The following is a 13249-nucleotide window of genomic DNA, read 5'->3' on the forward strand; positions in this document are numbered from 1 at the left end:
AGGTGTCCTCATTCAATCTGGGGTTAATACTTGATGAGAAAGTTGTTTTTTAGCACTCTGATGAAAGAAGATGGTGCATTGAGACCCTCGGGTCACAGTCCAGTGAGGTAATGCTTACATCTTGTTCTTACAAGCATCTTCTTTTAAATATCTCCTATGTAAGTTCAGGTAGTTATGGAAGGAAAAAAAAAAAAAAAAAGATTACACTAAAAATCAAATTGTGAAAATAGACTAAAATTTAGACCACAGTCTTATTTTCCACTTGATTCTTCTTGTAGAAGTTGTATTTTTCTCTCATTTAAAAAAGCACAATGGCATGGTCTAAAGAATCTCTCACTTCTATTGACCTCAGTGGTCTTTGTAACATGACTTTGGGGAAATGCTGCTCTTTGAATGTCAGCAGAATTATGTTTTTATGACCAGCCAATTAGTCCCCCATGGAGATACAGCAATATAAATTAGTGGAGGATTATATGCACAGGGCACAGTGTGGTGTCCCTGATAAAACTAATACAGATAAAAATATGTGAGAAGATCTAGACAAAAGTGGCATGATCAATAAGCAATAGCCATGCAAATGAGAGACACTGTGTGAAACTGTGGTGCAAAAATCATAGAAGGAATAAGTTGGGTGCCTCAAACAGCATGATTTGAATTCCCTGCCACCTGCCTCAACCAGAGAGAAAAGGTGTTAGTTATGGAATAGGAAAAAACATATAGAAGGAAATCCATTTGCAACTTGGATGCTTTGACAATTTTGGATCATGCATGCAAAACGTTCAACCATTCTTTTATTATATGACAGCAAGTGAAGTCCATGCAGTTTCAGACAAAAGATTTCTGAACTAGTTACTTGTTTCCTTCACACAAAATAATAGTTTTAAGCAATTCAGCTGTTAGCCTGAAAAGAGAAATTCTGTCATTTTAATTTTCTTTAAATTCTGCTCCTCAGGAGAAACTAAACATGCCTTTCACAACTCTCTGAATATAGATGACCTCATCTACTGTGAGCATGACTGCCTGATTTTCCAAAAAAGACACCCTTAGGTAGGAAAGAAAAGAGACAAAAATGATGCACCAAGAAAATGCTGTTCAGAAGTCTGCTATAAAGTGTTTCTACAAAGCTCCATAGGAAAAAGAAGAAAGTGACCCAAAATTTAAACATGCACAGAAGAGCTGAGGGAGAAGGAGGCTTGTACAGCCTTTAAAAAGTTTCTTAATACTGAGCTGAACTCAACAGTTCATAGAAACAAAGAGAATATACAGAACATCACATAGTACTAATGGTGGTGGCATGCAGACACCAAAATTGTCAAAATTTGCAACCTGTATAATACCTTTGGTTGAATTGCTCCAACGGTTACCTTCAGAATAATGGGATAAAGTCAACAGATTGACGCATGAACCGCCTGCCCCAGATCCAAAAACAGTTATTCTTAATGGGTCACCACCAAAGAACCCAATATTTTCACTAGTCCATCGCAAAGCTTGAATTAGATCAAGGAGGCCATAGTTTCCTTTTGCTGCTTGGTCCCCAGTGCTCAGAAATCCTGTCAAAGTAAATGAAAAGAGAAGGGGTTAGCAAGGGTTCTTCTGAGTGATCCTGTTAAAATCTTCCAAGATTTCAGAAGTATATGCTATTAAATATCGTACAACTACATGCTTTTCCATAGTCCCTCGGAACAATTTGTAATTTTGCACTTCTCCTGAAATAAAACATATTTGGTATGCACTCTTTGGGCCATGATAAATATATGTAGAAAAAATGAAGATACACCCCAGGAAAATACTCATCTAAATCTGAACAGGTCACAGCTTATTACTCCCAAGGACTTTTTGTTGATTGTACTGAGTTTAAGAATAAAAGTTTAGGAAAAAGACAAGATGCGTTGTTCAGGACATTATTTGATCAGCTCTGTGTTGCTTTTCTGTACTTGGATGCTGCCAGGAGCTTTGCATGTGCCTGAGATGCAATGATTACACTTCCCTGAGACTCTGTTTGATCCTGTCCTGGAAACTCATTGTCTTTTACTTTTTTCTCCACCCAAAAAAGCAGCTTATGTCACAGGGTAAGCTGGGCTGAACAACGGGAGCACCTCTTAGCTCCCTGAGCTTCATCCCACAGTCATTAACCTGAGTTAATTGAATCTACATTAAATGAATAAAGTCAATGCTTCCATGACCTCTTAACAGCACAAAAGGTAAGCAAGGAGTAATCTGGAGAGCACTACAACTGCTCCCTTTTATTCCTGGAGGAAAAATGTTGGAATGTGTCAGGTGCTGGAACAACTGTTCCACACTTTACTCCCAGCAGTCCCTTCACGTTTAGCATTGCAGTTACTCTTGTCATTAGAGCCTACTGACTCTAAAACATGTACAGCAAAAACTCTGAACAAAGTCTCTCTTGATAAAAGGCATCGCTTTTGGACCCCATTTGTTGACATTTTTAATTTTCTCAGCTTCATAAACCAAATGTTTAAATACATCCAGCATTACGAAGTAGTCCATACCTCCATTTGCATATCAAACTGATTTGATGCTCACTAAATCGTGTAACTGCTTTTCAGTACATGCTTTGTAGAGAAATGCAATGATTACAACCATTATTTCCACATTAATTAGATATCAGTGGGTCTTCTAGTCTCGTCAAAGTTCTACTGATTCAACTCTCTTGAGTGCAGACAGCCTACTCAAAGGAAGTTTACAGTAGTTTTGCAGACAAATGGCTCTCAAAGGAGTCCTACTCTTTCATTATGACAATAAAAGCAGCTTTTAAGACATTTCTAAGACATGTATATATATCTATACAGCAAGGATTTAACAAGAATACAGATAGGTGCATGTGTGTACCTATACTCATAGATATAATGAACGTGTCATTTGCTGCTTTATTATTACTCTGATTTGGCTTCAAATGGCAAGCTTGCATTTGATGTTCTGCCCTCTGTATAGAGACATTTAAACTAAAGCCCTTCTTTGCTGTAAATGGCACTGAAATCTCGTTGGCCTCACTGCCTCAGCAGCTGAGCTCTGCTCCATTTAGGGTGAGCAGCTTTGTTTGTGTAGGTCAATCCTGATTTTTGTAACCACAGAGAAGGAAGAGGAAAGTGGCACAAGGTGCTAGGCCAGCAATTCTCCCACTTCTAGACCTAATGTACCAAGTCCAATAGATATACTTAATTCATTGTACCTGTAGTGAATTGTTACTCTATGCTAGACTTTAAAATAACCACTCTTGTACAACTGAAACCTGCCATATTTATTACCAAACTACAAAAAACCAAAGTAGCACCACTGCCAGAGAAGCAAATACCCCCTTGGTCTTCAGGAGAAGCCTAGAAAGGAAGACAGTTATAATTCATTCATTCATTCTCACTTTACTATTACTGAGTTGAGATTGTTATGATGTTATTTTGCTTTACACTCCTTCACTTTGCTCTGTGTGGCCAGGGGGTTGGTGTGCATGGCTGTGTGAAAACATGGCCCCAGCACAATCCTGCCTGCACAGGGACATTCATTCTTGGCCTCATGCTCCAGTAAAATGTTCCCCCCACAAATGATTTTTAAGGACATGGAGGGATGATGTCTTTGAATATGATGGCAAATCTAATGAAAGCTCCCTAAGCAGTGTCACTGCCTTTGTCAGCCTGCTTGGAGCTGAGGGATGGTACCAGGGACTGTAACAAAATTAAAATGTAGGATTTTATGGGAACTACAGGATCCTGTGGCTGTACACGCTGGGAAAGTCTTCTCTTTTCTTTGCATAAGTGTGTGGCTGTGGAAATTCAATGACAAATCAGTTCATCACATGAAGCACATAAGTGACTGCGCTGATTCCAGGGATTAGAGGGACTGGCAGTCCCCGAGCACAGGCAGCAATGAGATGAGAGCAGTTACAGCAGTCACCAAAACTGTGACATAAACACGTCTCTCTTTGCTTTTTTGCTTTCCCTGGCTTGCAGATTCCCTGAGCCTGGTCAGGATCTGCTCTCAGCAGAGCTGCAGTGTTGCCTCAAAGAGATCTAAGAGATTCCTCAAAATTATTCCAAGGCATTTATTAGGAAATTAGATGGTGGGGTTATAGCTGAGGTACATAGATCACTCTGAAGGAACACAAATGTGAACACTCAAACTTGCTGAAACTGTTATTTTTTTACTCTGTATAATATGCAACCATAAGTCTTTGCCTGGAAAAGCAGCAGATTAAAATTATAGACAAAGCCTTAGGGCAAACCCCTGGTGTCAGATCAGTTCATATCAAGTCCCATAGCTGGATGGGGAAATGAGAAATCCTTGGGAGACTATAGATACACTACTTTTAAAGAATCTTCATGAATCTCCTGTTGCTAAAAGGAGATGTCAGGAACCCTGCATTCAGTTCAGGGAATGTGCCAGGAGGGGGAGCTTTCTGTTTATTAAAAAAAAAACCAAAAAAACAAAAAAAAACCCAAAAAAACCCAACAAACCAACAAAAACCACAAAAACCAAAAAACCAAAAAAAAAAAAAGGCAGTGTTAGTAATATTCTCCTCATTCATCTATATTAAACAAATTATGACTTGTGTCCAGAGCAACAGCTCTGATGAAAAAGAAATATCTCACTCCTCCTCAGCAAGAACCACACTGGCTGATATCCATATCTGCACAAGATGGATGATGATTGATGTTGACTTTCATGACATGAAACATTTCTATCTCATTTTTCAGAACCGTAAGAAGCCTGTTAATATCACCACCTGTTCATGCCTTTTTTCTTGTACGCCGTGGTATCATCATGGCTTAGGAGCATTCAGAATGTCATGAAATCTGAGATGGGACTGATAAAACAGATTATGTTTTTCTTTCCAGTTTGCATTTTTTTGTTCCTTTTCCTAGTGAGGAGTGCCTCAATACAGATAAATGCATGGAACCAAACACCTGGAGGGAAGTGCTTTAACAGCAGCATCATCCCCAGCCTGTTGGCCTGAGGGTGCAGGTACTTATTCCTATTTATCACAGAGATTGGAACAATAGGTTTTGTCTTTATCCCAAAAGGAGCTTTCAGTGTCTAATGGATACAGATACCACACATTTTGGTGCATTCCTATGACACAACCATTACAGCATCTAGCTATTAAAACCTCACAGTTTTGAGTCACTAAGGGGAACCTGCTCCTGCTGTAAAGGTCTTGTGTGTCTGAAGGCTTCTCTGTTTTTAAACTGTATCAGCTAGTCTATTAAAATATATTATCTCTTTCTGCACATACTGTCTTATTATTATCTTTGGATTGTCATCTCACCAAGAATGCTGCTATCATATTCTGCCACCTTTTGCTCTTGTAAAAAGAGGGAAGTAAATTATTCCTTATTTCAGTTATTCCAGGAAGACATTCGCAAAAAACTTAGTTTTGCATTATTCTCTAAAAAGGTCAGATTGAGCTAATTTTGTTCCATAATTAAGTCCTTCTACTGGAAATATTCCAATCATCAGCGGAACAATGGCTATTTTATATTCTGAATGGAGAGGTTATCTCTTCTTTTATCTCCTCCAGAGGAGCAGACTCTAATAGAATTATGGAAGTGAGGATGTGGTCTTTTGTGAGTTTAAGAAAGAGATTTATTAAGCTCATTTAGACAATTTCTCTGTTACATGTCTGTTAGACAAATATGCAGAGTGCCACAACCAGGTCCTCTATTTTGTATTAAGATAAATTATAATGCTTTATAGGCTTCCTGCCTGGGTAATTATTTCTGCTTGCCATTCAGATAAATCTTTTTTTCTAATATGATTCCAGCATTTTTGAAGAGTAAATAAAATAATGGACTTGTGAAACTTAAAATATTTAGCTGAAAACCTTAGGTAATTTGAATTATTTTAAGCTCTGGCCTAATTTGAAGATTCAAATTAATGCAGAGAGGGAGGCCAAGACAGTTTTTTTCTTAATGTAAGGGACCTGCTACAAGCCAGTGATGCAGCGAGAGGCCAGGTGCAGGCTGGTGGGTATGAAAGTACCATTTCACATCACAAGAGACTCAAACCATCCCTCTAACAACTTCTGCCCCTATGAGTGGTTGATGACCCCATGACCTTTGTGGCTGGATGGAAGTAAGGGGCAGAATGTCTTGCTGGACATACACAAAAAAAATATCTGACTGTGAGAAAATATGCAACAATAAATGCTACTCTAAAAATAAAGCACAAGAGCATATAGAAGCTGGTCTGACATGTGTAAAGTGCTTTTTCCAAGACTTCTGTCTCCGAAAGCAGTTACACTTAAGACTTTATTATTACCCACCTGTTTAGGCAAGTGTTATAATAATTTAACTAGGTTTCCAGTTACAATTCCCCATGCAGTCAAATGCCAGCTTTAATTTTGTTAAAAGCTAATGTTAGATTGTACGAGTATAAAAGCACCAATGCATAGTGGAATAATACAGAGTAGTTTTTGAGAAAAGAATTTGTATTCCCTCTGGATTCATTGCTTAGGACTTTAGTTCAACACCTTCCATTAATATTGAATGGTAATTGCCATGTACAGAAATTTTCCACTGCCCTTTAAACTATACCTACTCAGATAGGAATGTGAGCAAGATAAGCAGATTTTAAGAGAGATGGTTAGACTTAAAGAGCACATTTGTTTTCATCTTAGCCATCTCTCTAGAATTCACATCAGCTAGCTAGTCTGAATGATTTGTGTGGGCAGCAGCGCTGTGAACATTAATGCATATATGATATTCATGAAGCAGAGGATACTGCTTCTTGCTTTGCTGACCAGCACTTCCTAATTTTAACAGCATATTTTAGTCATGGATAGGGGATAAGGAGACTAAAAGCACTAGGAACTCCCATAAGAAAAATGTAGGAGAATATGAACTATTCAGTGCATGAAAAATATTCCTCTACAGACATCTGCAGTGTACCTCTGCTTGAGAATCAGACAAGCAAGTATTCTGAAAGTGCTGCTCAAGCAGGTGTTTTGTATGAAATTCATTTCATATACAGAAAAGTGATTGCAGCATTAGCAAAGTTCTTGTCTGTTTCTGTAGCTTTCTGCCACATACATATTAGTAATGAGATTAATGATTTCAGAAGTGCAAGATTTTAGCTTAACTCCATGAAATGTCTGTAGTACCATGCTGCATCATGATGCACTTTTTCCTGGCTGTTTCAGACCCCAGAATCACAGAATCATGGAATCATTTAGGTTGGAAAAGATCTTTAAGACCATTAACCCAGCACTCCAAGTCAGACACTAAACCATGTCCCCAGGTGCCAGATCTACACATCTTTTAAATCCCTCCAGGCCTGGTGACTTCCTTGGTCAGAGCTGCTGCCCCAGCAGTCAGCCTTCAGAAATTCCCAATCATTTCACCAAAGTAAACAATTTACAGAGTTGAATCAGTAAATGCACAAGATTGTCAATATATCATTTGGCATTTTCTAAGTATGCAAGGAAGAAAGTGTGTGATGATCTATGAATGTGGATGTGCTATTTCAGTGTTGGTCTACTGTTTCCATTTTTAACACTCCTCCCAGGGTACTAAATCCTTTGAATTAGTATTAGTGAAGTGGCTGGAGCCTAGAAAAAGAGTGGATATCTGAAGAAATTCTTGCCTGTGAGGGTGGTGAAGCCCTGGCACAGGGTGCTCAGAGAGCTGTGGCTGCCCCATCCCTGGAATTGTCCAAGGCCAGGTTGGAAGGGACTTGGAGCAGCCTGGGATAGTGGAAGTGTCCCTGCCTGTGGCAGGGAGTTGATCTAGATAATCTTTAAGGTCTAACACAATCCTTTCTATGATTCTACAACTCTAAGCATCCTGTAGATGTTGAAACAGATTATAAATCCATCATTCTTTGAAGGCTGTGAGAAGAGGGTGACTCTGCCTTTAAGCTTCAGTAAAGAGATGATAAAAGTCTGAGAGTGCTTTGAAAATCTGTATCTGCCTCTCCTTCACATTTGACAATGCTTATATCCCACTCTGCCTTTTCTCTGTTATAGTGGGACAGCTGTGGGGAGGCTCTCAAATTCAGAGTATTTTCTGTGTGCATGATATTTATATTTCAGCCTTGTCCTGTGACAATCCCATGGCTGCACAGCACAGGGGGTTGTGATCTTGGGCAGGCTTTGGCAGAGAGGCTCTGCTTGCCAGCCCCTGCTCCAAGTGCAGCACAGCCACATGAGAGATCAGCTCTGTAGTAATTTATTACAGATGATCTTTACTGAAGTCAAAGGAAAGTCTGATAATAATCTCAGAGACACTTTGAGAGCTCTATAAGCAATGGGGCCAGTCCACTAGCTGAGATCTTTAATAGAGATTTCTGGATATGCTGTAAAAGCAAAAAGGAAAAGGAGGAGGCAAGCCCAGTCTCAGAAATACAGCTGCAGATACTAATTCTACAAGATTTTAAGTGATATGTGCTGACACATACTAGAAAGGAGAAGTGAGTCTTAAGAGCTGATGAATGACATTATGGCATGGGTGGACACAAGAGGCAGCTGGAGTACCTTTGATTTGAATGTGCCCTCTTCTTTGAAAAATACAAGAAAAAATATAAGGTTTGCTACAGAAAATAGCAGATATCTAGAAATATTCTAATTTTGGAAAAAACAAGAAATTCTACTGCTATTAGAGAACATCTGCTTAAATGCCTTCCACAAGGTAAGTTACTATACATAATTACTAGTACATGGCTGGGTCATGTTCATTTTGGTTTCAAGCATTTATAAGTTGCATATAAAGACTTCACAGGAAATTATTATATTACTAAGTAAATTATATTACTAAGTAATTCACGAGCAGTGCTCTTATGAAACACCATCTGAGAACTTTTCTGAAAATTTAAATAATATCATCCCTGAAAGACAGCCTAGACAAACCAAAATTTTACAGGATAATGTGTGGAATAACAAAAATCCATTGACTGATCCTTTCAAAATATCCAGCCAAAGCCCAGATGAAAAGGAAAGGCTACATGAGAGAGCAGAAGAGTCCACAGCCAAATCCAACACTTGACTGCCCTACTTGGCAGAGGAAAGCAATGCCCTGAGGGAGAGATTCTTATCTGCACCAGGATTGAGTGCAAGCTGTTCCAGTCCTACTTACTTCAAGTAGTGCAATATGCAAAATTAAGCAGCCCACAGCACATTGAACCAAATATCTGCCCCTTCCCGTGGTCTCTCAGCACCCCCATTTTCAGTGGCAAGCTCATAAAGCTTTTCAGCCATTGAGATATGTTGGCCTTTCATGTGATATTCCATAACTATTCACTTTAGATGATACAGCTCAAGGCAGCAGCTACAAACCCAGAAGAGATTTTATGGAGGAGAGTTAACAAATATCAATGTGTTAATGTGCAAAGCTTTAAAGATGAAAACTGACGCCATGAAACTCTGCTTTCCATTTTCATTCAAGATTTGGGCAAAATTCGTTCCTTATTTGAAGGAAGATGGGACTTGAAGATCTTTCTATCCAATATATCTGAGAAATTTTTTCTGTGTAATAAACTGTGTAATTAGAACTGCATACAGATCACATCTTTTAGGCAATGTATTTTAATTGATTATTAATGCCAGAGAACATTTTTTCTGACTTTAGCCTGGAAATAATCTTTACTTTATAATGGTTACTCTGGCTCCATATTAATGCTTTTTTTTTCCCCCCAATAATACCATGCAGTTTCTCAGAATTTTGACTATGTGGTAAATGAAAGAAAGGATGGGTTTAATTTCTCTAAAAGGGGAAAATTCATATTTTAGACATAAAATAATAAAGTTTTAATTGAGAAGGACAGCACCATAATTTTTGATTCTTCTTCCCAGTACTGAGATTTGCAATGAGGGTCCAATCAATGCTAGTAAATATTCCATGAGCTGATGAAAAGGAAGTTAGAAGTCTTCATGTGAAACTGCATATGCAAATCACTAGTTAGAAGCCTAGCAGCTATTTGGAAGTGCAATCTTTCAATCAGAACACAGAAATTATGGTGTTAATTTACTGTGAACTCAAATCTCCTTATCTGAAAATAAATAGAAAAGATTAACCATTGGACCAATTTATGAAGAACTCCATTCAGTGTGTCATTGCTTGCATTCTTAAATCACAACTGGAGATCTTTGGAATTTGTGACTATTGAGATAAGATTCAATTCAGGAAAGTTTGATGAACAGTAGAATACAGGTAGAGGTCACAAAATCCTGCCCTGCTTTTGAATGTGTGAGTTAAAGAACACATCAGACTTAAATAATCAGATCTGACTTGTGTGGCCTGCTCAGTGAAGACAGTACTGGGAATTTTAATAAGTTTTGAGAAAGCCTGAGAAATAAAATTTTTCTATCTTCCTTCTTTCTCTCTTCTTCTGCCTTTCCTCATCCCTTCTCTTTTTGCAAACCTCAATCCTATTTAAGCAACACCAGCATCATTCTTGGAGTTCTGTTATTCATTTCTATCAGTGTCCACCACACTCCTTGAAATAAACTTGGGGTACACCTTCCATTTATTACTTAACAAATCCTCGGGAACACATGGATGATGATGATGATGATGATGGTTATTATACTGATATTATTATTATTATTATTATTATTATTATTATTATTATTATTATTATTATGTCCCAGTGATAACAGCCTGCCATGCTCTCTGCATCTGCTCTGGGGGTGACAAACTCCTTGTCCTACCTGTGCCATCACCCCCATCCTGCTGCCCTGCAGTGGTACCTCAGTGAGAGGGAGGTTGGGAATATTCTTACTCAGAGAAAAGGATTTTGGCCAACAGTGAGAAAGCCAGGAAATATAGCAGACTTTCCACTTTATACCTGTTGACCTCTCAAAGTCTGTGGGCTTTTTTTCAGTGGCAAAAGATCTCTCAGAAGAGCAAACCAATTAAAAGCAAGCACAAACATGCCTTCTGACCATCTGAGCCACAAGGGAAAACTTGGGGAGGTCTGTGACAAAAACGTGTTGTAAATAACTGCTTTAATCCACAGGCTTGTGCTAGTGGGATTCTTATGCTGTTTTCATTGCTATTTACTGAACACCAGAAACATTTGTAAAAGTATATATGCCCAGATAGAGGCATCAAATCTAATTTTCTGGTAAATATATATCACTTCTGGTAAAATATGAAGTAACTAAGAATTAACTGCATCACCATATGCCTGATCTCTTCCTACACAGCATCCTGCCTCTCCTAGGATAATTTTTTGCTTTCTGCTGTGTCTGAATTTCCTATTCCAGACAGCAAGGTGTTTTATTTCTTCACTGTGATTTTACTCTGCTACAACACACATTTTGTGTCTTAAAGGCAGGGAGCTGAAGAAAAGTCAAGGATGGGATGAGAGTAGCTGTTACAGAGATGGTAACTGCCATTTACCCAAAAAATGATTGCTATTAAACTATTCCTCCCCAGCAGAATCCTGAGGGATTTGGCTACTGCTGATGGTACAGCTGTTAAACAAAACAGTAGGACATAAAAGATATGTATTAATTTATAAATCACACACACAACTCCTGCCTATGTCTTCAGAGTTGTCTTAGAAAATACCTCATCACATGCATGTCCCCTAAATTTTCTAACAATAATTTAAGTAAATACAAGATGTCAAAGAATTATCCTTAGTCCATGGAAAAGGAAGGAAAAAAGACTCAAATCCACACAAAGTTAATTGAGGCTAGAATTACTAAAGCTCCATCTATTGCAGTCTCACATTGGTGCTCTTCAATTAAGGCATAATAGGAGTGAAGAGTAATTTATACGTATAGATTAGATGTCATCTGTGAAAAATCGCCGATTAACTCCCTGTGGGTTTCTGGAGTAGCAGAAGAACAAGCCTTATAGTACTCCTGAGTTTCACTTCTTGGTACCACAAAAGCAAGCTGGAATACCTTTATTTTGAGGTATTGGTAAAAAATGCTTCAACACATGGGCACACACAGACTCCAACTACCAGCGAGTTGATATCCAGGCTTCACCAACTAAACTTCCATTCCCCAAAATAGTACTAGCACAAAAGCACCTGTACTGTTTGCAGTAACAACCTAAAATCTTTATTTGCTCACATTTTTACTCTGTTTAATTACAATTAGAGAATTCTTTGCAAGGCTGCATATTGCAGCCTCAACTAAATGCAGAGCTCCAGTTTTCTGTTGGATGTTGCATCCTGTCCTCCTGCTCTGCAGGAGTATCCTCTGCATTATCCCTACTTCATCCGAAAAATGATGGACCAGGGTCATTGCTCTGCTAAAACTAATTCTAATCTAGTCAGGAAAACTTGCCAGTTCAAACCAAGGATGCAATTCCAGGCCTTTCATCTTCTGAGGTATGTAAAAGCATCACATTAGTAACTACATTCATAGTCACAGCACCAAACATAGAGCACCAACACAGTGTCTCAACTAAGTAATATTTAATGAGTAGCATAAAATAATTGATGCTTCATAGAATTAAGTATGTGAGATGATTAAGTGTGTGAGATGATTGGAAGCTGGAGTACGAGCCTGGAAATCTCTGAAAAGAAAAATGTGTGTACACAGGCCATCCAGCCCACACTAACAGAGATTGCACTATATTTAAAGATTTTTGCAACAAATAGAGTGGAAGAAAAACGGAGTCCAGCTGAGGTAAACACACTGTTAAAGATGCTAACTTTGCATTTACTGCCCCTATATTTGGTGCACAGCAGGACGCATGGTGTTCAGTATTGCCTTCTTGGAGATTATCACAACAGCCTCATTCAGCAGAGCTGGTTCCACCTGTTGGCCACCAGAGCACAGAAATCTGGTAAGTGGCAAAGTGGGGAAAACTGAACCAAGAAAACCTAAATTATTTCATGTTTCTGTCACGTAACTTAAAATGTAACCTTTCTTTTTCTTTTTTGAAAGCTATCCTGTAATTTGAATGTAATTCTTTAATACAGTACAATTACACAGTCTTTGAGTCTGAGGGTTATATTCTTCTGTTATTTTTGCAATAAATTAGATGTCTTTAAGCTTACAACACCCCCTTACAGCCAAACTGGGAGCAGGAACACCAGTCAGAGGTCACAGTGAGCAGGTTCTCAGCCCTGAGCAATAACTGGATTTATACAAAATGGTCACATCTAACAAAGCAGTGCTCAGAAGAGCAAAAGAATGTCAAACATTTCCATAAAGTAGCTAAGAAACATTAAGACAAGGAGGGGCTGGCTGAGAGGCATCACTTTGCTATTCTGCTGTAACAATTCTTCTGGCTTACTCCAAAGGGAGCTGATATGCACAGGACTCACACAGTAAGTA

The 13249-nt window shown here is 38.5% G+C and overlaps 1 protein-coding gene across 15 annotated transcripts in view; it reads right to left on the bottom strand.

Moving 5' to 3' along the window:
- Positions 1-13249, bottom strand: part of NLGN1 (neuroligin 1) — a 424671-nt gene that overhangs the window by 9593 nt on the left and 401829 nt on the right. For 11 of the 15 annotated variants that reach the window (XM_030280465.4, XM_030280463.4, XM_030280458.4 and 8 more), the window contains one exon: positions 1338-1550. In XM_030280465.4, coding sequence (XP_030136325.2) covers positions 1338-1550 — 213 coding nt within the window. The remainder of the gene's footprint in view (positions 1-1337; positions 1551-13249) is intronic. The other 4 variants (XM_002197684.7, XM_012575690.5, XM_012575688.5 and 1 more) reach the window with 1 other exon arrangement.

The sequence above is a fragment of the Taeniopygia guttata genome, chromosome 9 (assembly GCF_048771995.1).
Source record: "Taeniopygia guttata chromosome 9, bTaeGut7.mat, whole genome shotgun sequence".
Lineage (NCBI taxonomy): Eukaryota > Metazoa > Chordata > Aves > Passeriformes > Estrildidae > Taeniopygia > Taeniopygia guttata.